Source organism: Camelina sativa, chromosome 17, assembly GCF_030686135.1.
Source record: "Camelina sativa cultivar CO46 ecotype springtype chromosome 17, ASM3068613v1".
Classification (NCBI taxonomy): Eukaryota; Viridiplantae; Streptophyta; class Magnoliopsida; order Brassicales; family Brassicaceae; genus Camelina; species Camelina sativa.
In genome coordinates this window covers 11093264-11116492 of record NC_141896.1, presented here as the reverse complement: position 1 = coordinate 11116492, position 23229 = coordinate 11093264, and the positions used below count along the sequence as shown (strand labels likewise).

The following is a 23229-nucleotide window of genomic DNA, read 5'->3' as shown; positions in this document are numbered from 1 at the left end:
TCAAATTTCGCGACAGAGTTTATTATACTCATATTTGGAACTATTTTTGTTTTCTAACAAGCAATGCACAACGAAACTACAAAAGGACAAAGACATCGAGCGTGTGGACAAAAACGATCATCGACGACAACAACAACAAAATAATATATAAAAAGCCCTTATTTATAAATAAAAATAAATTCAGAAGACCTTGGGAGCATATAAATATGGACCAGCCTTTCACGTCCATTGCATAATCACAACTCAGTTTCATAAGCAAATAGAAAAAAGGCAATGGAAGAGTCACGATCGTATAGAAGAAGGGAGAGGAAGAGGCAGACGAAGAAGTTAACGGGTCGTGGTTCAGGATGTCGATCCGGGTCGGTCCAGATGAAGATGAGGAAGCTCCGAGTGCTTATACCTGGCGGACGAAGATTGAACCAACCGGATCAGCTTCTATCAAAGACTGTTGATTATATCGTACATTTGGAGTTGAGGATTAAGTTACTTAAAGCCCTTTCTGATATCTACTCACTCTCTTAAACATTTTGATTAAGTCTTTTTAGTTTCGTCGTCGTCTTTCATTTTTTGTTATTCTAAACCAAATTTTTATCAAAAACTGTACGTAGAAAATTTTAATTACTTTGTTTTGTATGTTGGTTTTAGTTGGGCCTATGTTGGCAAAAGATTATCATATTTGGACCCTTTACAGCCCATGAATTGTCACCTAGATATTCTCTCAAAAGTGGTGATGATGACAGGCTTTTTCTTTATTTCACCGATTCCAAATTCCAATGTTAATTTTTTTTTTAAAAGGACTATTACTAGTTGACATTATACCATGTGATTGATTAATTGGTTACCTCTAAATTCAAAAATATTCATCTTTTTTTTGGTTGCTTCTGTTTGTTTAAACGAGTCCCTAGATACTAGTATTGAACTGACACTACTAGTTGTACTATTTAACTCTACTTTACTTGGAGTGATTCTTTTCTTCAGAAATTAATGGCAACGAATGATGAACGATTATTATGGACTCATCCCTTTTTTCGTTATTATTTAACGACCTTGTAAATGACCTAATTACCTACCATTGGATAATTAAATGTGTTAGTAACTTAGTATTAGGCTATTAGCTACTGAATTAATATAAAAAGAACAATTCTTGGGTTCACATATTAACATATTCAGAAGAAAAAAAACTCTATATTTTTTGGAAACTGCTATGCACCAGATCCCTGAATCAAGCACTCGGCTCCATACCCCAAAAAAAAAATGTAACTAGACACTAGTGGTTATTTATAACTTCATAATCAATTTAAGTGATTAATCATTTAATTAAAAGTAATTAATGTAATGACGGTAGTATAGCGCTCTCTCTCTCTCTATGTGACTCTGGTTTTGCCAAAATCTGTTTAGCAATCATTTCAGATTCCATGCTATACCTCTTTGACTCGATTAAGGAATATAAAAAAAAAATTGAGGGTTTATGATTAAACAAATCAGAGAGTGTGCTTAAACTTAAATGGTGTTGTGTCTCTCTCTGTTCTCTTCTTCATTCAAAAACCAAAAAAATGTCTGAGAAGATGATTCATCGTTTCCACGAGAATTTGAATCAAATCTCGCCGTCTTCTTCTTCTTCATCTCCTGCTCCTTCTCCAATTACTTTGAATCAATCAAACGATTCATCTTCCTCCGGTGGTAATCGAATAAGCCCCATCGTTCTGTTCATCATCGTTCTCGTATCCGTCGTCTTCTTAATCTGCAGCGTTCTACATTTGGTTGTAAGGTACTACTTAAAGAAGAAAAGATCGAGCCTTTCTTCATCACAGAACGAATCTGATCGAAACCCAGAATTCCCCGACTCCGATACTTACCAAAGACAGCTTCAGCAGCTTTTTCATCTCCACGATTCAGGTCTAGATCAAGCTTTGATCGATGCTCTTCCCGTGTTTCTTTACAAAGAGATCAAAGGTACGAAAGAACCATTCGATTGCGCTGTGTGTCTCTGTGAATTCTCAGAGGATGATAAGCTTAGATTGCTTCCCAATTGTAGCCACGCTTTTCACATTGATTGTATCGATACGTGGCTTCTCTCGAACTCGACTTGTCCGCTTTGTAGAGGCACCCTTTTCTCTTTAGGTCATCAGTTTGAATACCCTGATTTCAATTTCGGGTTTTTCGCCGGAGATGATGGAGGTGGTACTAGGGTTTCTCCGGAGAAGAAACAAGCTGAGAATGAGATTGGGAAGAGAGTGTTTTCAGTTAGGCTTGGCAAGTTTAGGAGCAGTAATATTAACAATGGTGAAGAGACGAGTGGTGGGTGTGTGAGTAGTAGTACTAGTAGCAATGTGAACAGTAATCTTGATAACAGAAGATGTTTCTCAATGGGGTCTTATCAGTACATAGTGGCTGAATCAGATCTGGTTGTGGCTTTGTGTCCTAATAATGAAGGTTTGAAGAATGTGAAAGAAGGAGAGAGTAATAATAATAGTAATGTGGAAGGGAAGAAGATTAATATGAGAAGTAAAGGTGAGAGCTTCTCTGTGTCGAAGATTTGGCAATGGTCTAATAAGAGATCAAAGTTTGCAAATCCATCAGAAACCAATCTTGTGGGTACTTCTTCTTCTTCTTCTTCTACTTATGCTTGTTCTGGATCTGGTAGTACAGTTTCTACTGGATTAGCATTGAATGGAAGGAGATTTCAGGGTCCTTGATTGAGAAGGGTTTTTTAGGTACAGAATCAAAAGGGTAGCTTATTTTCTGCTATTGGATTTAATTGAATCATTGATTCTGAGTTTTGATTTGAATTCATTTTGGTTAACACGATACTGTAGTGTTTCTTTTGTGTCTTTTATTGCTGAATCTCTCTCTCTGTTTGTGTGTTGAGAGGAATAAGCTTTTTGTTATTTGATGGTGTTATAGTGGTACTGTTATATGGGATGTTTCTAGTTCTAATCAAACTATGTTCATAAATCAGAGTCACAAAGTGTGAGAAACTTAATCTGAGTTTGTAAGTTTGAACTCGAAAGTAGATGAGGTTCTGAGATGGTTAACTCTAATTTGCACAACTTTTGATGAGTGTAGAGATTAAATTAGTTCAAAACTTTTCAGATAAAAGACGATTATACATGTGGGACAGATATTTAGAGCTTCATTACTCCAGCATCCCTCTCAAATTGCTCATGTATTAATTAATCATATAATATTAATACTAAACTAATTTAAACAACTCATTTAGAAACTTTAACAAATTATCCCTCCACTAGAGAAACTCACTTAGGTTACTTAATCATTTAAATATTATTTTTTTACATAAAATAGGAAAAATAAAATTTTACAAAATTCAGATCATCAAACATATTATACCTAAACAGAGAAATAACATAAGGGATGAATAAGACCAAATAGTAAATGATCACTTTGTTGAAATATTATGATCACTTTGTTGCTTGCAGGTGAGTAGCACTGCAAAAAATTTCTAAAGCACCTAAATCATAATATTTCAAAATCGATCGTTTCATAAGCTTAATATGTAAACATCACACCAAACAATAGAATTAACAAAATTAGTAAAAGAAAAAAAATTGAATGTAAGAAAACTCAAGCTCTTACAAGTTTGTTAAATTACAGTATTTATAATTTGTTTCTGACTTGGCCTCAGTATCAACAAGCTCTCACATTCTTTGGGTTCCACAACTTTTCCAGCCAACCTCCTTCGCCACCATCAAGAGCTTTCTTGTTCTTCTCTTCCTCGTCTCTAGAAGCTCCTTGACTCAAGCTCCTTGACTCTTAAGCGGAACCAACTGCGGCTTCTTGCCACCAACCCCAGGCGATGAAGCTTCCACAATCTTTGTCACCATATCAAACACATCACTCATCTTTGGACGCGCCTTTGGGTTCCTAGCAAGGCAAAGGTTGGCTACAACCGCTGGTTTCTGCATTGGCTTGATCATGTACTTCCCTTCTAACCTCGGATCTACTATGAGCCGGAACCCATTCTTTATGACCCTGCAAAAAACCAAAGCATGATGATATCCAAAGTTATATGATGATCCATTGATGAATGAGTGAACACTAACAGATTCTGTTAACAGAAGATGAAGAAACGTTACCTGCAACCCTCTTTTGCCGAGCTGTTTAACCGCAACTTCGATTTTCTTTGAAGGGTCTTCTAAGTTCTTGATCGTTCCCCAGTAGACACAACCGAACCCGCCTTCCCCAATCATACCAGACCTGCTGAAGTTCCTTGTGGCAGATTTGAGCTTGCTCTCTTTGCTTTTCCTTTACCTTGAATAACCCAATCATTGCTTCTGACCTCTCTTACGAAACTCACACACACCTGTGACAAAAATCGAAGAATGAATGATTGATTATATGGTCAAGTCAGATTAAGGATTTGAGATTTAGACTTAAAATACGCAAATGGTGGCAGTGTCCACATACCTAAGATGGTTCTTCACTGAACTTGAACAAGAATTGTTGTTATTCATTCCCCAACATTGGCAAGATAGATAAATAAATAGATGATACAGTCAAACATCTCATACCTTCTGATCCGCTAAAGATTTTGAATCTTCTAATATTTCCTCAGTAGACATTAAAACCAGACGATGATTGCTCAATGAGGGCAAACAGTTTTTGCTTAACATCCAAACCAGTCTCTGTTGGATCACATTGGATAAAGTAAGTTGTTTTCATGCGCTTCACACGAATATACATGGCATGCAAACAAGATTACACAGACTAATCAATACTACAACCAACATGGACCAAATCTAGTCTTCTTCGATTGATTAAAGCAAAATCCAAGAAGAACAGTAAGCTGGAATTAAGAAGGGGATAACATGTTATCAGTGCAAAAAATCTTCACTTTCCCGGTATATTAAGCAAAGAACGATCAAGTAAAGAGATTGAATGTACTAAGAACAATCAAACTGAACCAACGAAGTAGAAACATACCATGGAAAGACAAGGATGAACAATTCACTCTTCTTCCGCTGCCGATTCCGATCAAAATCTGTTACCCAGATGCCAGAAAAGAGAAATTATTAGACTTTAAGCAACAATTCACAAACCCCAAAGAGTGAATTTAGACAAAGAGATGATCTTGTTATCCACCAAATCTGTTAACCACCAACAAACCTCTAGATTTAGCCAAAAAATTCAACAGATTCACATGAATCGATTGAATTTCCTGAATTTTGGAACGAGAGAGAAGAGAGAGAAAGTCAGGAAGAATGAAAGAAGAAAGCAAAGAAAAAAATTATTTTATATTTATGCGTCTACCAATGGGCTTACGCATGTCGCGTTTCTCAAAGGGTTGTTCAGTTGCTTCCCAAAACAACGATACTCAGTTTCTTGGACTCGAAAATAGGTTTTTTATTGGGAAATTGGGGCCCAATACTGAGAGTAATTCAAAAAGTACTCCCAAGTAAAAATGGTCTCTGAAAATTAGAAACTCAAATAGTGAAGTCAAATATATTATTTCTCTTGTGAAGTTTTAGAACTTATAAAGAGTATCCAAAAATGGGATGAAATCATTATTGGTAGGGAAAAATAATGATTACTCATATTTGTATTATTCTCTAAAAAGAGCAAAGAGAGCATTCGAGTGAGTTAGGTGAGGAACCCTCACAATGATCTCCATAGTTGTTTTGATAATAATTACGTCAAGATGATTAAAGTCACAAGTTGTTTTAAATTCATATCCAACAAATCAAATAAACATCTATCTACCCATTTAATATTTGTATAATGATTTTTATAGTTATCTTCATAATAATTACGTCAAGATGATATTTCCATAGTTATTATTTTTGCAATTGCAACTATTTTGAATGCCTCAAATAATAAAAATTCACTATGCAATAAACAGCTATATACCTATTTAATATTTGTATGATGATCTTTATAGTTATCTTCATAATAATAACGTCAAGATGATATCTTAATTTGCAAGTTGTCTTCAAAATTCAAATCCAACAAAACAAAAGAGCATCCACTATTTGGTAAAATCATATACAACACATGTTCTAATGTTTCTATGTCGGTGTTGGGTAATTTATATCAGATTATAAGCATTGACTTCAAATAAAACATATGCGATGATCATCAAGCAAGACTTGTAAGATGACATCTCAAGTCGCAAGTTGTCTTCAAAATTCAAATCCAACAAAACAAAGGAACATCCACTATTTGGTAAAATCATATACAATATATGTTCTAATGTTTCTATGTAGGTATTGGGTAGTTTCTATCAGATTATTAGCATTGGCTTCAAATAAAAGATATGCGCTGATCATCAAGCAAAACTTGTAATAAATGCAAATTACCAATATCTGAAATCCAAAATTCCTTTCCTTTGCAAGACCAAGCTGTAACTGTAGTAGAGTTACATCATGGGTTATGAATCACCTTTCTTAGACACAAGAGAGTCAAATAGCTTTTTTTATCACTTTCCGACATCAAACATCGAAACTTTTGTACAAAAAAAGGACCCCAAAGACCTCAAATCCCAAAGAAATGCTATAAGGTAACTATTTTGAATGCCTAAAATATTAAAAGTTTACTATGCAAATAAACAGCTATATACTCATTTAATATTTGTATAATGGTCTTCATAGTTATCTTCATAATAATTAAGTCAAGATAATATATTCATAGTTTTTATTTTGGCAGTTGCAACTATTTTGAATGCCTAAAAGAATAAAAATTCACTATGCAAATAAACAGTTATATACCCATTTAATATTTGTATAATGATCTCCATAGTTATCTTCATCAATATTTCTGTTAAGATGATATCTCAAGTCGCAAGTTGTTTTCAAAATTCATATCCAACAAATCAAAGGAACATAAAATCATATACAACACATGTTCTAATGTTTCTATGTCGGTATTGGATAGTTTCTATCAAATTATTAGAATTTGCTTCAAATAAAAAATATGCGTTGATCTTCAAGCAAGACTTGTAATAAATGCAAACTATCGATATCCAAAATCCAAAACTCTTTTCCTTTGCAAGACCAAGCTGTAACTGTAGTATAGTTACATCATGAGTTTTGAATCAATTTTCTCATACACAAGAAAGTCAAACTTAGCTTTCTTGTCACTTTCCGACACCAAACATCAAAACTTTTGTATAAAAAAAAGGACCCAAGAACCTCAAATCCCAAACAAAGACTATAAAGTAACTATTTTGAGTGCCTAAAATATTAAAAATTTACAATGCAAATAAACAGCTATATACCCATTTAATATTTGTATAATGATCTCCATAGTTATCTTCATAATAATTACGTCAAGATGATAAATCCATAGTTATTATTTTTGCAATTGCAACTATTTTTGAATGCCTAAAATAATAAATATTCACTATGCAAATAAACAGCTATATACCCATTTAATATTTGTATAATGATTTACATGTTGGGTTTTCTAAACCCAAGTCAAGCCCCATTAGTATGATATTGTCCGCTTTGGGCCGATATGGCAAATCCCGCACGGATTTGTTATTGAGCTCTTTCCCAAAAGGTCTCATACTAAGTAGTTTTGGACTTGGCTTATTTATTAGAAACTTCTTTTCTAGTCTTCCGATGTGGGACGTTGGTTTGTATCCAACAATACTCCCCCTCAAACCAAGGACCACGAACCTTAGGTCTCCCTTTCAGCGAAATCTTGTCACCATTAACTTGGTGCTTCCTTATTCACAAGGTACCTTTCTTATTGTGTCACATTGAGGAGCTTCTCCCACACTAATCATTAATCCCATACCCACTTTTTAGGTCCATTTATTTCAACCTAGGCTCTGATACCAGTTGTTGGGTTTTCTAAACCTAAGTCAAGTCCCATTAGTATGATATTGTCCGCCTTGGGCCGAGATGGCAAAGCCCGCACGGATTTGCTATTGGGCTTCTTCCCAAAAGGTCTCATACTAAGTATGTTTGAACTTAAACCTTCCGATGTGGAACGTTGGTTTGTACCCAACAATACTCCATAGTTATATAATTATGTCAAGATGATATTTCAAGTCGCAAGTTGTTTTCAAAATTCATATCCAACAAATCAAAAAGGAACATCTACTCAGATATAAGGCCCTAAAGTTTCTGGTAGACAGCCAAAATTCATTATTCATATACTCAGAGCGCATATGCATTTTGCACAATTCGTTATTTAAGTTACGATGCTGACGAGTTGAGATAAAAACAGATAGCACAAATTCGTTATTTAAGTTACGATGGAATGAATAAGTTGGAGAATTATTAAGGAAGAGTGCCATATATATGGGTTGTTGAGAGTTGTTAGAAGTCTAAGGATTAGCGGTTTACCTTTGCTTGTAAAATTAGGCTATTACGTAGAGGTAAAGCCTATGTTGTAGTTGTTAAACTAGAGCTTTTGAGTGAGAGACTGTGAGTAATGAGCAAGAAAAAAAAAACCTTGTTATAAGTTTGTATGTGTGGTCAATGTAGTTGTACATGAAAGTATGAAATTAAAAAAATATTCTGAGTAAAACCGTTTGTTAAAGAAAGAGTGCAAGTAAACTTACCAACACCAAAAGTTCAACAAATACTCATTGCACATTTTTTAAACCAACAAGAAATCCCAAGAATCAAAAGCATCTGCATATTAATCATGGAGCAAATGATGAGTTAAGATTGCCGCTGATGCTCACCGTTATTGGATCTTCATTTATTACCAAACATCCCCACATTGTTAACCAACATATCACCATATTCCCCAATGCACCATACCGCCACTCGAATAAGAGTCTCATGGTTATATTCTCAACGAGACCATATTAATTAGGAAGGGTTTATTACGACTGATTGAGGTCTAAACACAATCTAACATTAGAACGTAGCTACCTGTTCCGAATATGTCAAGACTGCTTTGTATAATGCCCTAACTGTATATCCATGAATGATGGAGCTCTGATAAATCATGCATTGCTTATGACAAACTTTCCAGCCTATTAACATGGAATTGGAATAGAGGACATTACTTTACGACCGCTACAAAATAAAAAGTGCAGATTACGATTCAGTAGAATATTGATTCAAGTCTGTCTATTGATTCATGGAATAGAATATATTCTTATCTACGTAGTTTATCAGACTTTTGAACAAAATAACAATTTCTGAGTCATAAAGTAGAAATAGATAAGTGTTTTATAAATGAGTCCTAAACAATTCACGACATGCTAATGAATTAAAATTCATTGCCATTTTTGAGTTAAGAAATGTGATGTACATACACAAAGTCTCATTTCCAAACTCAACAATCACTTTCACTATATCATTGAACTCAAATTAGATAATTTTTTTATTATTATTATATCAAGACTCCCTCTAGTAACTTAAAAAAAAAAAGACATTTCTCACAAATTCTCATATATATTCATAAGTAATTAACACCATTTGATATTTTGTTTTATTTTCAGTGAGTTGTGCAGAGCTATAATTTGTTTCCCTCAACAAATATTATATATGTGTGGATCAAAATGGATATTTGATGGAAATGCAAGTGGTTTTGACTAAAATGAATATCACTGATATCTGAAAATGCGATGTATATATATAATAGCAAACCCATTTTTTTGTGTCAATTTTTAATCCAACGGATAAAATTAGTTTCAGTTTTAATCCAACGATTTAAAATTATTAATCGTGTCTTTTCGTCGCACCCCCATCTTTCAAAAGTCACACCTCTTAGTCTTTGCATCTCTTTGTTGTACCTCCTGGTTTCAAAAATCACATCCATTAATTTTTACACCTTTTAAATCATACCTCTTAGTCTTTGCATCTCTTTGTTGTACCTCCTGGTTTCAAAAATCACATCCATTAATTTTTACACCTTTTAAACCACACCTCTTAGTCTTTGCATCTCTTTGTTGTACCTTCTGGTTTCAAAAATCACATCCATTAATTTTTACACTTTTTAAATCACACATCTTAGTCTTTGCATCTCTTTGTTGTACCTCCTGGTTTCAAAAATCACATCCATTAATTTTTACACCTTTTAAATCACACCTCCTTAGTCTTTGCATCTCTTTGTTGTACCTCCTGGTTTCAAAAATCACATCCATTAATTTTTACACCTTTTAAATCACACATCTTAGTCTTTGCATCTCTTTGTTGTACCTCCTGGTTTCCAAAATCACATCCATTAATTTTTACACCTTTTAAATCACACCTCTTAGTCTTTGCATCTCTTTGTTGTACTTCCTGGTTTCAAAAATCACATCCATTAGTTTTTACACCTTTTAAATCACACCTCCTTAGTCTTTGCATCTCTTTGTTGTACCTCCTGGTTTCAAAAATCACATCTATTAATTTTTATACCTTTTAATTTCACACATCTATGTGTTACACCTCTTTGTTGTACCTCCATGTCTCACATCTATTAATTTTTACACCTTTACATTTCACACCTCTATGTCTTACACCTCTTTGTTTATTATATAAAAACTTTTCTTGACTACATAAACAAGTTTCGAAAAATTATTATCTGAGTACTAAAGAATTGTATTATTGAAGTATTTTTTTAACATTCAAGCATCAATCTCTACTTCAAGGTAATTTAATATTTTTGCTGCGAATGACCTGTAGTGTTTCTCGGTTAGATTATTATTACTGTTAGTCGACACTATTAAGTTCATACATTAATCTTAGTTTTGTTAACTTTTAGTCTCTTCAAAATTTTTAGCCTTTCCGGTTTTCATGTTTTTGCATGGCTAATGTTATTAAGTACGTGTACCATATTTTTGCATGGCTAATATTTTTGATTCTCAATGTGCAGATTTTATTTTTTGACTTTCTGGAAAAAGCAAAACCAAGATACGAGAGGCATGATGATATGCAGTGATGCTAGAGCTACGGATAAGCCAAAATTTTTTAACAAACATGGTATAATTATAATATGTTCTTATTTTAACCTATTTATTTTTTCTAACAAACATGGTATAAATGTTATTATTATTTTTTTTTTCCATTAGATGTTCATGATCTAGGTTAGTTTACATTTTTTGTAAATAAAGTTTTTAAAAATTTTAGTTGAATTATAATTTCTTATACTTTCTGGGTGTCAAACATTTTGATAATATATAGAAATATTACAAATGAGCATGGAAATAGAGAGTGCCGAAGAAAAAGCCAGACATACTTGTGACAACACAAAATCAAATTCTAGAAAGCGTAAGCACGACCAAATGACAAGTCAAGTTAGAAAGAAAAGATCTACTAAAGGTAACTTATTTAGTCTTTGATGACTTTCTAATCTGTATATACAACTTTTTAAAAACATAATGTATAACAGTCACTTTTAGAGTGATCTGGAATGCCAAAAAAAAAAAAAAATGCAAAAAATTTATAAAATTAGTGTTTAACCTAAAGAAGAGAACATCAAAAGGTGAGATATTATTATCACATGTTTCACCACATCGACTTCGTTTTCGCTGTCGTTTATTGAAGAACATGATGGTACCGATTCATAGACATAAGTGGGAAATCAAATAAAAGGGGATGCAGCCTGGATGGAGCGCAGCCGACATGGTGGAATGGGATGGATTGGGAGAGACCAACATAAAATCCTCTGTTCTATATTTTATTAATTTTCTGAACTTTTGTAGTTTAATTGAATTGCTTTGATTGAATAGCTGATGAGTGTACAAGTTTTTGTCTATATGCATTCTTAGTCTGTTACGTCTTGATTTTTTTTCTTTTCCAAAGAGGAATATGTGATTTGAAGCAAATATTACAAATCCATGTATCAAATGTGTTAGTAGGAAATAAAGCAATCAAGATTAACCCATTAAAAGGGAGGAAAGAAGGGGTCTTTTGAGGGAAAACGTGAGACCAACATGCATGGAACTGTGGAAAGCATTACAGCCAAAGATATATCTCTAAAAGTTGTAGCTGAAGAATGTGAGTTACTCTATACTAACCAATTAGGTTTGATTGGTCGGTCATATAAAACTCGGTTTTGTACATATCTAAAAGTGAGAGAAAAAAACATCCACAAGCATAAGTGAAATTTCATATATGGTTAAAAATAATGTTCATAGTAAATCATTTGTATACAAACTCCACTTGCTTACAGCATCGGAATATTGATTGCGATTTGTGAATCAGTAATCTATGGAAAGAGAAATCACGTATCAAAGTGAAGGGGAAACGAAACTCAATCCAGCCATCTACTCCGATCCCAATCTTCGACCTTCCTTCGACAAGTGGCATTTAGTACTTTCTCGATATAGTAAATAAACCAAGAGAGAAGCAGCCTCGTATGTATTTCGATTGATAATGATCAACAACAAAGACAATTTCTAATAGCGAATTAAGAAAGGATACCAATATATAGCACCATATGGTCGAAGACAAACATAAGTGAAATTTTATATATGGTTAAAAGTAATGTTCATAGTAAATCAAACTCTAAAAAAGGCTAACTTTTGTATGTGACAACATAAAATATAATAACATTGAAATGAATCTTTGGCTTTTTAATCAGCAGAAAACAATAGCAAGAAGTGAAAACGATCAAATTGATTGAGAAAAAAAAGAATTTAGGATGAATTACAAATGTTAAATTTCAATTTAGGATTTCATCTCCCCGTGCGGCAACGCACGGGTCGCTTTCCTAGTATTAATAAACACCATCAGTAAAGAATTCATTCAAAAATAAAATCATAAAATGAAATTGAGTAACAAAGTTTATTCTATTAGGTAACGTAATTTTCATATCGTATATATGACAGATTGTCCGTTTGAGCGAGTCGTACCACTCCGATATATCAAACGTACAGCCTCGGTCTCCACGGTGACTATTGGTGAAACATAGCAAGTAGAGTTCTAATCAAGAAATATATAAATTTTACAAACTAATGAACTAAAATTAAAATAAATATCATAATAACAGAATTCAAAACTCAAAAATTCAAAATATATCAAAATTTATAAAGGGCACTCAAAAAGTTTATGAAGAGTAACCAAACTCACTTAGGTATACAAATGTGATTGCTCCGTCGGATATGAGAGTTTGTGTTTAGCAATTTCTTAACTCGAAAATGGCAATCCATGAGCATGTGGTGAATTTTCAAAGACAACATCTATATATTTTTTAGTTTCTACTTTATGCCACTGATTTAATAGAATCAATTATTATTCTGAGTTTCGAATTTATTCCGGTTAACACTATACTTTAGTTTTTCTTTGTATATTTATTGACGTTGTTAAAAAATAGTAAAATGAATATTTAACATATATTGAGGTAATGAGTTAATGATATATTTTTTTTTAGCAATATTGATTCAAACTTTTCTTGTTTGTATGGTCATGCAATATGACAGATGTGTTAATTTAATCTTTTAATATTATTTAAATTTTCATAATTTAAAACTTGTTGTTAGTTTACATATATCAATAGAAATATTTTAAACAATTCAATATTTTACTATGAAAGGTAAAATTAAACAGTTCAATTAAAAAACCAAATTAAACCATATACAAAATTTTAAAGAGAATTTTTGAGAAATACCCCTTTTAGTGTATCCCTTTTCAAAAATACCTCTTTCATCTATCCATTTTCAAAAATACTTTTTTTTTTTAAATATGAAAATTATAAAGTTTTATATGGTTCACAAGGTACTTCTACGTAATACTACCTCGAGATTCAATCCAAATATTTATAAAGTTTTAAAACATTTTAAAAAGTTTTTTACAAGGTTTACAAGGTTTTTTTTAAAAAATAAACAGTTTTTAAAAAGTATTTATATTGTATTTATAAAATAGTTAAAAAAAATACACACATATAAAGGTAATTTGTGTATATATTAATAAGCTTACACACAAATTTAGAAAATTTTCAAAATTTTAGTGGCTTTTTTGGTAAAGTTTGAAAGAGGGGTGTTTTTGAAAAATGGTATTGCAAAAGGGGTGTTTTTGAAATCCCCCCAATTTTAAACCATATTCATAATAATAATTAAGTAATAATAGATTTTCAAATCTGAATCATGTGGAAAAATAATAGATTTTTAATAGCTTTATATATGTGATGATTCTAAACAATTAAAAGATAAAAATCAAACAAAGATGAAAGGAGAATCATAATTTTGAATACTGAAAAAATATTTCAAATATTTGTATTATTAATTTTGGAACATGATGTAGATATTTTTTATATAGATAATGTTAGAATTTTGATTATATGGATAATAAATATAATTAATTAATCGTAAATTTTTTTTAATATGAATATAAAAATATTGTAATTTTCATAAAAACGAACATTTATTTTAAATTTGTAATTTCATTCGAAAATACTAATATAGAAATAGATTACATATGAGGGAAAAAAAAAAAAATAAGATAATAGAGATTACATATTTTTTATGTATGGGGTTGGTTTCGTAAATCAGATATAAGATTTAGGTTGAGAAGGCCCAACTGAAGTCCGTCTAATGTTCGCCCTATATAAAAGTAAAATAGAAACTAATATCGCCTGGATCCCAAACACGAGGAGGAGATTTTATGGAGACGGCGGAGGAGACGGCGGAGGAGAAGTATTTCCGTTTGCAGAGAGCTTACTGGCTTCAAGTGGCGGAAACCGAAGTAATTCATTCATCTTCTTAATCGTTTGTTTAGAGAATTTATCTATATAATTGTGATTTGTTCCCATCTGTTTCACAAAATTAACCCTAAACCTCTCATCCTAGTTCGTTTCTAGGGTTTTTTTTTTGGTATGATAGATTGATTTTGCTTATATATAGGGTTTTGATTTAGAGCATGTTGTTGTACCGCCATCTATGATTGGAAGGATAAATGGACTGATAGCCTACGACTGTGAACGTTATGTTGACCATTATCCTCACCGTATGTTGGTCAAGCATTATGCTAATGTGGGGCTTCATCGTTACAATATGTTGAAGGTAACGAAATCTAAGTCTCTTCTGGTTTCCATACTTTGTGTCCTCTTACTACATGTTACAACATGTTGCTCTGTTATTGTTATACCCACACATTTCTCATTTATTTTTGTTCTTTCTTCGTTCTGTCAGAGAACTAACTTCCATCTCGGGTCCCTAAAGAAATTCAACATGTTACAGAACTTTGTGTCCTCTTACTACATGACTCTGCTTGCACACGATCTACGTTCTTGCCCATCGGGTAAAGATTTTCAAGTTCGAGTCGATGAACGCACCTACGGGAGTTTGGATTTGACAGTCTCCGTTGCTAGACCTAAAGACGAATTAGGTGACTTGTGGTCACTGCATTATTCTTATTTTTTATTATAGTAGTCTAGCATGAGTAATACAAATTCACTTAGCTTTCTGACTAATAAAAATTGTCGCACAGTGACCACCAAGATGCCCTTTATACCTCACTTTCACGGTGGCGCATCCGCTTCTGGTATCTTCATAGGTGATTTGCCTGATTGGCCCTCGGATGATGATTTAAAAGACCAAAACCGATTTTACTTGGTAAGATCTCTATGTATTAATCACTCACGACACTACATTAATTAATTATGATTTATTGTGCTCATGATCCGTTATGCTAGCAGCAGTGATACTGATATGTTATTAATTGTTGCCTTTGCATGTAGGTCAAGGAAGCAGACATGCAATATAATAATTGGATCTTGATGTATTTGGAACTTGTAATTTGTGCAGCTGATAGGTCCATCAATCGTGTAAGTTTTGAATCTCAGTTAATGACACACCATGATTGGTCACTGTTTGGTAATTAACACCACACTGTTGTTTTATGCTGCAGTATAGCCGTCTGTCCGGGTTGAATATTGTGGAAGTAGTGATAGAAACTACAGATGTGCTGCCGCCGAAGAGGAGGCTCAAGGCCAAATGTGCAAATGTCTACATATCATTTACGGGCATATCTGAGCTTCATGCCCCTCAACAAGTTTTTCCAAGTGGTGTGAATCTTAAACGACAAGCTATCGTCAGAAGGGTCATGGACGATACAGGATATTTTACTCTTGTTGGTAAGCTTTGTGGTGGTGAGAAAAAAGAATGAGAAGGGGGGGTTTAAACCTTTGTTTTTTTAAGAGTATTCAAAAAAGGGGATGGACCATATAAGTTGCTACTAATACTATGTTCTGTTTGTTGCATTGTCAGACGTTGAGTAATACTCATTATGAGAGTCTAATTAATATAATGATTCGATGTAGTTGTCAAGATAAGTATTTGCCTAATACTGTATACTTTAATTTAATTTTATTACTTTTAAGTTTTGACTTGTAAGAAATGAGTACAATATCTATGTAAATTAATGCTTCTTTATACATACCTACTTAAATACATTGTCCAAAAATCGATGATTATTAAATATTACTCTTATTCTGTTTAGCAAAAAAAAAAATTCATTACTACAAGTCCTAGAGTATCTCACTATCTCTTATATCTTCTCTGAATTACTAGAACGTTTACAAGCCTATTTTACTATTTTATGCACTGTTAGAAAATATAATTTATTGATGCCTACGTAGTACGTACGCGATCGAATCTGTCAGTTGAAGTAGCTCTTATATATTCTCTGAAGTAAAACCAGTCGGACTAATTTTGCTTAAACCTCAACTTGTTTATATACGTACTTCCAAATTCAATTTCATATATTCATTCTTGTCAAAATCTCGTCGATCATTTCTCCCATTTCATTTCACATTTTATCAGTCTTTTTTTTTTTTTTCCAAAAATCAAACGTCGGCATTTGGAGTCGGTGAAACAAAGAAAAAACCTGTCATCATCTCCCCATTTTGAAAGAATTCATGGGGGTTATTAAGGGTCCAAATATGATAATCTTTTTTGCTAATGAAAGCCCACTTAACCCACCAAACACCGTACAAAAAGTAATTAAATTTTCTACGTAAAGGTTGTGATAAAATTTAGTTTAGAATATAGTAACCAGATTGAAAAAAGATTGAAGAAACGAAAAAGACTAATCAAAATGTTTGAGAGAGTGAGTAGATATCAGAAAAGGCTTTTAGAAACTTAATATGAACGATATAATCAGCAGTCTTTGATAAGAAGCTGATCCGGTTGGTTCAATCTTCGTCCGCCAGGTATAAGCACTCGGAGCTTCCTCACCTTCATCTGGACCGACCCGGATCCGGATACTGACCCACGACCCGTTAATTTTTCGTCTGCTTCTCCCTCTCCTTTATGTACGATCGCGACGTTTCCATTCCTTTTTTTTTTGCTTATGAAACTGAGTTGTGAACTTGTGATTACTGATTATGCAACGGATTATGGACGTAAAAGGGTGGTCCATATTTAAATACTCCCAAGGCTTCTTATTCTATTTTGAAATTTAAATAAGGTTTTTATATGCACCAAATCACTAGCTAGGGTATAGTTTTAGTCAACTAAATCTTTTATTGTTTGAGCACCAAACTAAAAACACAAGAGGGAAAAGAAAAAAAAAAACACACATGAGTGAGTGACCTTTTTTGTATGGAGATCAATTCAATTTTATAAAACATATATTAATAAATGTATCTCAGGAAATCTAGAACAAGCTAGTGACATTAGACTCCACTCGAATATTAATAGTTGATGTTGATGATTGACACGAAAGTGCGTTTGCTTTTGCTGTGTTTAACAGAGACAGAAGTGTTAATTACAAAGGGACTATAACATTGGGTTTTGGCCTAATCCACGTGGCTGATGTGTTCAAATCTTTTTGCGCCCATGTGGGTTCCATCTAGCCTTAGGGCATGTTTATAGGGGGATCAGGTGAGGGTGATCTTAGAAGAGAAATATTGTAAAAATATTGTAAGATCAGGTCTTAAGAACTTTTGTTAAGAAGTTAGTTATTGGGAGAACAGGTATAAGATCTTAAGATTTAATAATATAATATTTTTTTAGAACTATAAACAATTTAAAACTTTTATAAAATAACATTTTAATTGCAAACTTATAAAAATTTTATTAAAATTCAAAATACAATGCCATATTTTTATGAAACAGAAAAAAACATTGTAAATAAAATTTAAAAAAAAAAAACAAACTCGAACTCTTGGGGGAGGGGGAGGAGTTGTTGTTCATCACATTGATGATGCACAATTGTGTAAACAAATAGACTTGTAAATGCCGCAGACTAAGCAATACTATTTGCTTTGAATTCCCCCACTGGTAAGCTCTATGATTCAACAATAAAAACTTGTACACTGATGAGCCTATGCGGTATATGTATCACCTGCCAGAGGTACATTTCTCATTGCCATATCATCATCACACATTGAAATGTATCATAGAATATTGGGGCAATGTATGTATCACAGATCAACGTTGTGTTGGTTTCAGGAAACTGATGTTAAGGCCAAGACAAACCTCATTTTGTAACTCAGTGATTTCTACTAGTTCTACATAAGGAGAAGGAGCAGTTTAAAAACATTGAGTCCATCTTTAGGTAACTGCACGTACCTTACCACGGATCCTCTGATGAAACAGTTTCTCACTGAAAGCTACACAAGGCAAATTGCACAAATCCGTAAGCTTATAATACCATCATCAAGTGCCAAAGATATACCAATAAAAAAAGCTTAAAACAACTGAAACAAATTGCAAATCTCTTCTACTTGAGAGTAAACTTGAGAAATTGCAGTATATAAGCAGCAATCTCAATAAAAACATGTCAATCAGCACTACACTAGCTACAAAACATATCACTTTAAACTGTCCCTTTGCGTTTGTCAATTTAATCAATATCACCTTAAAGCTTCTCAAGCTTGGTCATGGTAAATGTAACTAGGAAAAATAATTAAAGAGTGATGATGGCTAAAACACATCTGCAAGAGCCTACCATTAAAGCTTTTTCTAATTCATCAGTTCCATAAGTGATATTTTGCAACAGCGAGCAACAGAAGTGTAACAAGAAACTAGCGAGAGCGAGAGACTAAGCCCAGTGGTTACATCTCTAGATAATGTCAAACCATTATCAAAATCACACCTTTTTCTACTGGTTAGATAAACCACTAAAGAGAACAATTCAAGCTCACACACAATTCAAGCATAGGCTAATCGAACAAACCCTAAATTCCCAAACATAAAAGAAGAAAAAGTTACCATGTGTTAGAAGAAAGAAGAAACCCCTATAACCAATCGCTTACAGAAAACTAAATCAACGAAGAATGAAGAAACCTTTGTTAGAAGAAGACTTAGGTCAAACCAAAACAAACAATAATATCAAATCCCGAAAACTCAAATTCACGAAAGACGAAGCAAATTTACCATTTTTTTTCTCTGTTGATGATTCCTTCCTCTCTGCTCGCAATTCAACGAAGAAGGTGGAAGCTTTAGCGCGGATTGAGGATTCGTCGCTTGGAGAAATCGACACGGTGTTTGGTTCAGGATCGGAATCATGGATAGGGTTTCGCGGCGGAGGAGGATCCATCGGCGATGTGGTCGTAGTCGCCGTTTCGCTTTGTCGCCATCTGCGAGAGAAGAAGAAAAAAAATGTCGAAGAAAAAAAAATGTCGAAGGAAAAAAAAATTGAAACCAAGCTTTCCGTGTGACACGTCACCTTTAGATCAGTGGGAAGAACTGATCTTATTTAAGATCAATTGGGCTGATCTTATGGGTACTGTTCAATAAATTTTAATTTTAAAAGCCCCAAGATCACCCATGTGATCTACCGATAAACATGGCCTTAGGCCTCGTTGTATCTACGAACCTTTGTCCGATCATTGCCTAAAGACTAAATATTTTACTCTACGTTCCTTTGCAATGAATCTGCATGTCCCCCTCTCTTTTCCTAAGATAAATAATTTATGATTTTGTCTCATTCTATAAAATCTCGAAACTGTTTATTGTAAAGATATTTTTTATTAATTTGTTTCTCAGAGTATAATGTGAAGAATATAATCAAGTGATGTCATAGTTTTGGTCTAAGCACAAAATGTATATATAGTATGAGTTTCACAACATTTCGGTATGGATTCCAATCATTAGAAAATAAATAATCTGTTGATACTTACATGGTCGAATCTGTCCGCTTATGTGCGAGTCGGACTCTTTGCTTTAAACTACTTCAGGTACTTGTTTATACACTTCAAAATTAATTTGCATATATACTTATCAAACTCCCGTGATCATTTAATTTCCCCAACTTCATTTCCCATTATCACAAAACGAACGTGCTGCTAGCCTGCTCTATATATATATACCTAACGTTTACATTGCACACTCACATGGTAGAACAACAATATATATTAAGGGGTTTTTTAGTACTAAGTGTGAAACGATAATTATATGTATGGGTTAAGAAAGGCCACGTACGATGATATATAAATGTATGTATGATACGTATCATAGCACATTAAAAGGCATGGATTTGTTGCAAACAGTTGTTTATTTGATTAGTCACATCATCATCCCAAATTATTTGGAAACGCATGCAAGTGTAACCCCATAACTTGCATATGTTTTGCCAACTCATCCACCACCGTGCCTCTACAGTCTTCAAAGAGACATGAGCCTTGGATGCTGCTGCTGTGTGTGTGTGTGTTTTTTTTTTTTTGGTTGGGTGTAATTAACATATATCGTTTCGACATCACGTGGCTTGGAAACGTAGCTGCCACTTTAGTTTCAGTTAGGCCTACGAGATTAGATAGCCTAAATCTAGACAGATATATGGACCAACCAAAATTAAATTGGATATATATATAGGTCCGTCTAATTATCAAAACTCTACACCCGGATGTCCACGGTATGATCAAAACTCTACACTCGGATGGGAAACTGGGCCAAACTGCAAGAGAAAAGAGTGCATGGTTTGGTCCGAAAGGCAAAGGCCGCCGTATTAGATACATCATACAAATGCATGTCCTCGACTTTGAGAGATGTGTCTAGTAACCCACCTATGTTGCTCACTTAAACATTATTCAATAATATTCATATACAAAAATAATAATATTCATAAACAAAGGCCGCCGTTTGTTTCATTCATGAATGTGGCTTCGTTCGTTTCATAAATGAGAGATGAGATTTGGACTGAGAAGGCCCAACTGAAGCCCATAAAAATAATATATCCATCGGATGGGGTATATAATGATGATTTATAAGTCTCCAACAAAGAAAAAAGCATTCACGACCGCGACGGCGAGGAGGAAGAGAAGGATATGACGACGGAGAACAGCTACACTGCGCATGTGGAATATTGGCGTCAAGCGGAGGAATCCGAAGTAATAATTCTTTCATCTTATTAATAATTATCTATGATTAATTGTGATCTGTTCCCTTTGTTTTACAAAAATTAAACCTATCCTAGTTCGTTTCTAGGGTTGTAATTAATGGACTGTTATAGTATAGATGTACTATTTTAAATTTGCTGATTGGTATTTCATATAGGGATTCGATATAGAGAATATTTCACTACCATCATCTATGGATGGAATTGTGATCACTGCTAGACTGCTTGCCTTCGACTGTAAAGGATTTTATCCTCGTCTTTTGACGAAGCTTTATGCTAAGTTGGGGCTTCATCGTTACAATATGTTGGAGGTATATATTTATATATTTAAACTTCTCCTCAGCTGGTTTGTACATTATTTTTATATACACCAAATATTCAAATTGATTCCATTGATTTTCTTTCTTCATATCTGTCAGGGAACTAACTTCCAGTTCGATTCCCTAGTAAAATTCAACATGTTACAGAACATTGTGTCTTCTTACTACATGACTCTGCTTGCACACGATTCAGTTGCTTGCCCATTGGGTAAAACCTTTCAGGTTCGCGTTGATGAAGGACAATTTGGCACTTTGGATATAGCGTGCTCCGTTGCTAGACCTAAAGGCGAAGGTGACTTGTCGTGCATTTATATGTGTTTTTTTTTAGAAAAGCCTGATTTTTAAATAGAATCTGACTTATCATTAATAAATGTTGCACAGAGACCACCAAGATGCCCTTCATACCTCACTTTCATGGTGGCGCATCCGCTGCTGGTATCTTCAAAGGAGAATTGCCTGATTGGCCCTCCGATGATGCTTTGAAAGACCAAAAACGATTTTACTTGGTAAGATCCTCTATATATTAATCACGCACGACAATACATTAATTGATGAAGTGTTGTTTTGCTCATGCATGATCCGTAGCTAGCGCAGCAGTGATATATATATGTGTTATTGTTGCCTTTGCGCATGCAGGTGAAGAAATCAGAGTGGCAAGCCAATGACTGGATTTCTCTGTATTTGGAACTTGTAGTTTATGTAAATGATAGGCTCATGACTAGAGTAAGTTTTACATGTCAATAATGATATATCACCACGAGTGTCACTGCTGCTAATTATCATAATAATGAATTCCAATCCAAAAAATTGTAGATGCATCAGATGACAGAAATTCTGTCCCAGTTGGAGATTGTGAAAGTCGCGATAGAAACTGCTACTGGAGATGTGGAGCCGCCGAATGAGAGACTCAAAGCCAAAAGTGTAAATGTCTATATAATGTTTAAGGGTTTGGCAGAGCCTCGAGCCCCTCAGCGGGTTTTTGAGATTGGTGTGGATATTGAACGCAAAGCTATAGTTAGAAGAGTCATGGATGAGGATGGATACTTGAGTCTCGTTGGTAAGCTTTGTGGTGGTCAATCTACCAAAAAGCGGAGTAGAAGCCCATAGTTGTGAAAAGTGAGTGAGCTTTAGTTAGGCTACGCTGTGCGCAGTTTAGCTGGGGTTTTTTTTTTAAAGTGTGTACTGTCTTTTGTTTTTGTTTTTAATACAATAAGGTGATCTAATAGCACACGTATTAATTAGGAGGATCAGTTGGCTTTCCTTTTCATTTCTCATTTTAATCCTAAACTAATCTCTATATCTCATAAGAATATCTAGGAAGAGGTAATGACAACGACAAAGTGAAAACCCAAAGAGATTTAATTTGTTTGCCAACAAAAAGCTTGTACTGGCGGAAAGAAAATATTAGATGAACTATTTCAGATAGAAACAGATTGCACACTGAGACCGAAAAGACTTGAACATACTCACTTGAGTAGCCAATGCCATCGCTTTTGTCCTCATATCTGAGTTATGGCAAGTAATAGCATCCTCGATATAACGTCATTTAAATCACATCCCGTTACCTGCTCAAGGCAGTTAACTAGTCATTGCACGCTATTTCTTAAGTCAAAGGAGAAAAATCCCAAAATCCAAGAGCATTTGCATAGTTAAAAATGGAGCAAATAGTACATAGTTAGGATTGGTATTATAATTCTCACCGATCTTCAGTACCATTGTGTTAA

General features: G+C 33.7%; 2 protein-coding genes, 1 long non-coding RNA gene and 3 pseudogenes across 7 annotated transcripts; 3 read left to right on the top strand and 3 right to left on the bottom strand.

Annotated features, from left to right (window-relative positions):
• Nucleotides 1-1373: 1373 nt before the first annotated feature.
• Nucleotides 1374-2955, top strand: LOC104756760 (RING-H2 finger protein ATL47 pseudogene; annotated as a pseudogene). Its single transcript, XR_015587391.1, has one exon. The product of XR_015587391.1 is annotated as an RING-H2 finger protein ATL47 pseudogene (transcript).
• Nucleotides 2956-3457: 502 nt separating this feature from the next.
• LOC104756759 (uncharacterized) lies at nt 3458-5435 on the bottom strand (annotated as a pseudogene). Its single transcript, XR_015587392.1, has 4 exons — nt 4942-5435; nt 4426-4804; nt 4095-4321; nt 3458-3990 (listed from the first exon to the last, which is right to left on the bottom strand). The product of XR_015587392.1 is annotated as an uncharacterized LOC104756759 (transcript).
• LOC147923490 (serine/threonine-protein kinase PCRK2 pseudogene) lies at nt 3756-4208 on the bottom strand (annotated as a pseudogene).
• An 8939-nt stretch (nt 5436-14374) lies between the features above and the next one.
• On the top strand, nt 14375-16173 carry LOC104756758 (UPF0725 protein At1g23960). Of its 2 annotated transcripts, none has more exons than XM_010479403.2 (6): nt 14375-14588; nt 14747-14905; nt 15035-15230; nt 15333-15457; nt 15583-15669; nt 15753-16173. In XM_010479403.2, the coding sequence occupies exons 1-6, from the start codon at nt 14508-14510 to the stop codon at nt 16008-16010; spliced, it is 906 nt and encodes a 301-aa protein (XP_010477705.1). In that variant the 5' UTR covers nt 14375-14507; the 3' UTR covers nt 16011-16173. The 2 variants fall into 2 exon arrangements, with proteins under 2 accessions (XP_010477705.1, XP_087351529.1); XM_087495403.1 differs by having other exon boundaries at nt 14431-14588; nt 15083-15230.
• A 1707-nt stretch (nt 16174-17880) lies between these two features.
• On the bottom strand, nt 17881-19570 carry LOC147923489 (uncharacterized). Its single transcript, XR_015586837.1, has 3 exons — nt 19226-19570; nt 18419-18459; nt 17881-18191 (listed from the first exon to the last, which is right to left on the bottom strand). It is a non-coding gene; the product is annotated as an uncharacterized LOC147923489 (long non-coding RNA).
• A 1115-nt stretch (nt 19571-20685) lies between these two features.
• Nucleotides 20686-22772, top strand: LOC104756757 (UPF0725 protein At1g23970). Of its 2 annotated transcripts, none has more exons than XM_010479400.3 (6): nt 20686-21177; nt 21344-21496; nt 21605-21797; nt 21887-22011; nt 22142-22228; nt 22319-22772. In XM_010479400.3, the coding sequence occupies exons 1-6, from the start codon at nt 21115-21117 to the stop codon at nt 22610-22612; spliced, it is 915 nt and encodes a 304-aa protein (XP_010477702.1). In that variant the 5' UTR covers nt 20686-21114; the 3' UTR covers nt 22613-22772. The 2 variants fall into 2 exon arrangements, with proteins under 2 accessions (XP_010477702.1, XP_010477703.1); XM_010479401.3 differs by having other exon boundaries at nt 21060-21177; nt 21728-21797.
• Nucleotides 22773-23229: the final 457 nt, after the last annotated feature.

Coding starts and splice junctions, on each gene's coding strand:
- LOC104756758 (XM_010479403.2), top strand. CDS start 14,508: ATGGAGACGGCGGAGGAGACGGCGGAGGAGAAGTATTTCCGTTTGCAG. Junction 14,589..14,746: donor TTCAAGTGGCGGAAACCGAA/GTAATTCATTCA, acceptor GCTTATATATAG/GGTTTTGATTTAGAGCATGT. Junction 15,458..15,582: donor ACCAAAACCGATTTTACTTG/GTAAGATCTCTA, acceptor CTTTGCATGTAG/GTCAAGGAAGCAGACATGCA.
- LOC104756757 (XM_010479400.3), top strand. CDS start 21,115: ATGACGACGGAGAACAGCTACACTGCGCATGTGGAATATTGGCGTCAA. Junction 21,798..21,886: donor TGCTAGACCTAAAGGCGAAG/GTGACTTGTCGT, acceptor AATGTTGCACAG/AGACCACCAAGATGCCCTTC. Junction 22,012..22,141: donor ACCAAAAACGATTTTACTTG/GTAAGATCCTCT, acceptor TTGCGCATGCAG/GTGAAGAAATCAGAGTGGCA.